The 2,335-nt window shown below is 36.3% G+C and overlaps 1 protein-coding gene across 1 annotated transcript; it reads left to right on the forward strand.

The window, feature by feature from the left end:
- Nucleotides 1–24: 24 nt before the first annotated feature.
- On the forward strand, nt 25–1,924 carry LOC111651041 (transmembrane emp24 domain-containing protein 6-like). Its single transcript, XM_023401000.2, has 3 exons — nt 25–176; nt 670–842; nt 1,490–1,924. Exons 2-3 carry the CDS (start codon nt 681–683, stop codon nt 1,721–1,723), a joined length of 396 nt encoding a protein of 131 aa, XP_023256768.2. The 5' UTR covers nt 25–176; nt 670–680; the 3' UTR covers nt 1,724–1,924.
- Nucleotides 1,925–2,335: the final 411 nt, after the last annotated feature.

Raw genomic sequence — 2,335 nt, forward strand, 5'->3', positions numbered from 1 at the left:
TTAACTCTCTCTCTCTGCTCTACATGTGTGTTGTGTTTTCTGTCTGTAGGTGCAGTGGGTGACGGGAGTCGGCCATGACAGACACCTGTCTGTCACCGTCAACGCTCCCAGCAGTCTGGTGGTGTCGACTGTCGACGACGCCACGGGTCAGATCAACTTTGAGGCGGAGGAAACAGGTGTCTGTCTGTCTGTCTGTCTGTCTGTCTGTCTGTCACAATAAAACGTTACTAACAAAAAGATAAAAACTGTTGATTTAAAAGGAGCTTAATGATGTAAAAAACTTTCAGACTTTACAATATGACTGATTATATATTTGACTTTTTTTTTAAATAACTTAAGAAAACACGTGCAAACAAAGGAAGTGTTTCCAGGGGACACAAAAAAATGATGAACCCGACGTGGTGGATGTTTTATAATAGCCTACATCCATGTGCACTTGTTGTTCAGGTCCCAAAGCACTGCCAGGTTCGTCACTTTTTAATGTCCCCTGGAAACACTTCCTGTTGTGTGGTGATATTACCCTTTAATATCTCTATTACTTTTTTAATCAATAAATATTGGGGGTTTTTTTTCACACCCCATAATAATTTGTTGCCGCAGTGACCCAGTTTCACCACAGGGGTCAGCAGTGAGTGTCATCTCAGTATTTTCTCACTTGTGTCCCTCCAGGTTTCTACCAGATGTGTTTCAGCAACTTCCACAACCACTTCGGCACCATGCAGGTCTCCCTCAGCTTTGGCGTTTACTACGACGGCTACCAAGACCCCGCCACCGGCAAAGATGAGCAGAAGAAGAAAGAGGAAGTGGGCAAAGAACTGAACAACACACTGAACATCATAGAGGTAAAAGATAAACTTCCAGGTAACAATGTGGAGTTTCTCAATGAATCCTAATATTCTCTGTTTCTGTAATGAAACGTTTTGTTATTTATTAGTCCGATATATCTGCAATAACATACAAACCTTTAGATTCAGCTGAGGAAAAACTCCCATTAAAAAATCATTTTATTATTTAATTTTTTATTCTTATTTATTAGAAAAAGGGAGAAACATTCACCAAAAACATAAAAACTGTGAAAATGAAGATCCAATTTTCTGAATTTAAAAGCTTTCCAGAAGTGTTTGTAACATGATGTGCTTTAAGTTTATGTATTTCATTTTACACCTCCCTTCAAATATTACCCTTGAAATCTTCTTTATTTCTTCATTTATTATTTATGCATTTAAAGTTTATTTATGCATTTGTTTGTATTCCTTATTTATTTGTTTATCATTATTATTTATTTATTTATGCATTTCAAAATGTATGTATTTATTTGTATTTCTTCATTTATTTATTGTTTCTACAATTATTTATTTATTCATTTATTATTATTTTTATTTATTTATTTATGCATTTAAAATTTATTTATGTATTCTTTTTCTATTTCTACATTATTTATTCATTTATTTATTTATACGTATGTCATTCTTCGTCCTCCGTGCTGCAGGACGCGACTCACAAAGTGGAGAACTACGTGTTCCACATGTTCCGCTACTACAACTTCGGCCGCATGAGGAGGAGCGCCGACTACTTCCTGCTTCAGTCCAACTCGCAGTACGTCACCTGGTGGTCGACGGCCCTCAGCCTCCTCATCGTCACCTCCGGGTATCTGCAGCTCTTCTTCCTCAAAAGACTCTTCATCAGCAAGACCGGCACCGAGGACGAGAGGCCTCGGTGCTGACGGACTCAAGGCGGGTCAGAGTCCGGATGTTTAGTCCAGCAGAAACAGACCAGAACGAAGCCTGGTCATCTGTGTGTGTGTACGGTGGCCCTGGAGCCTCAAACCACACGATGATGCTGTGGCGGCCATTTTTCTTTCTGGTATTGTATTTGTGTCCTCTTACTTCTTCACACGATATAATTAAACTTTGCTATTAGACGATCATGTGAACAGTTTGTGATGTTTTCCTCAGTTAATGTTGATTATTATTGTCACAATATAGTGGAAGTCAATGGCTTTTGCTGTGTGACGTCAATACTAATAAAGCATTTCATCAATTAATAAGTAATTGTACAATAAAAATAGGCATTAATACATTTGTTCACAAATTAATTTATGAATCTATAAATACATAGATTAAATTATAAAGTATTTAATTATTTCATGTTTTAATGGTCAATAAAAACAGGAATTAAAAAATAATTTACAAATGAAATATTGATAAATATTTCAAATTAAAACTAAATTCACAAATAGAATTGAATCAGACTTTCATCAGATATTTAAAAAGCTATTTCCTCTCCCATTATCTTTTCTGTTTCCTTGCTTAGATTGGCTTCATCATTTAGCTTC

The sequence above is a fragment of the Seriola lalandi genome, unplaced genomic scaffold, assembly GCF_002814215.2.
Source record: "Seriola lalandi dorsalis isolate HSWRI2012SDOR001 ecotype SW California unplaced genomic scaffold, Sedor1 jcf7180002053196, whole genome shotgun sequence".
NCBI classification, from domain to species: Eukaryota; Metazoa; Chordata; class Actinopteri; order Carangiformes; family Carangidae; genus Seriola; species Seriola lalandi.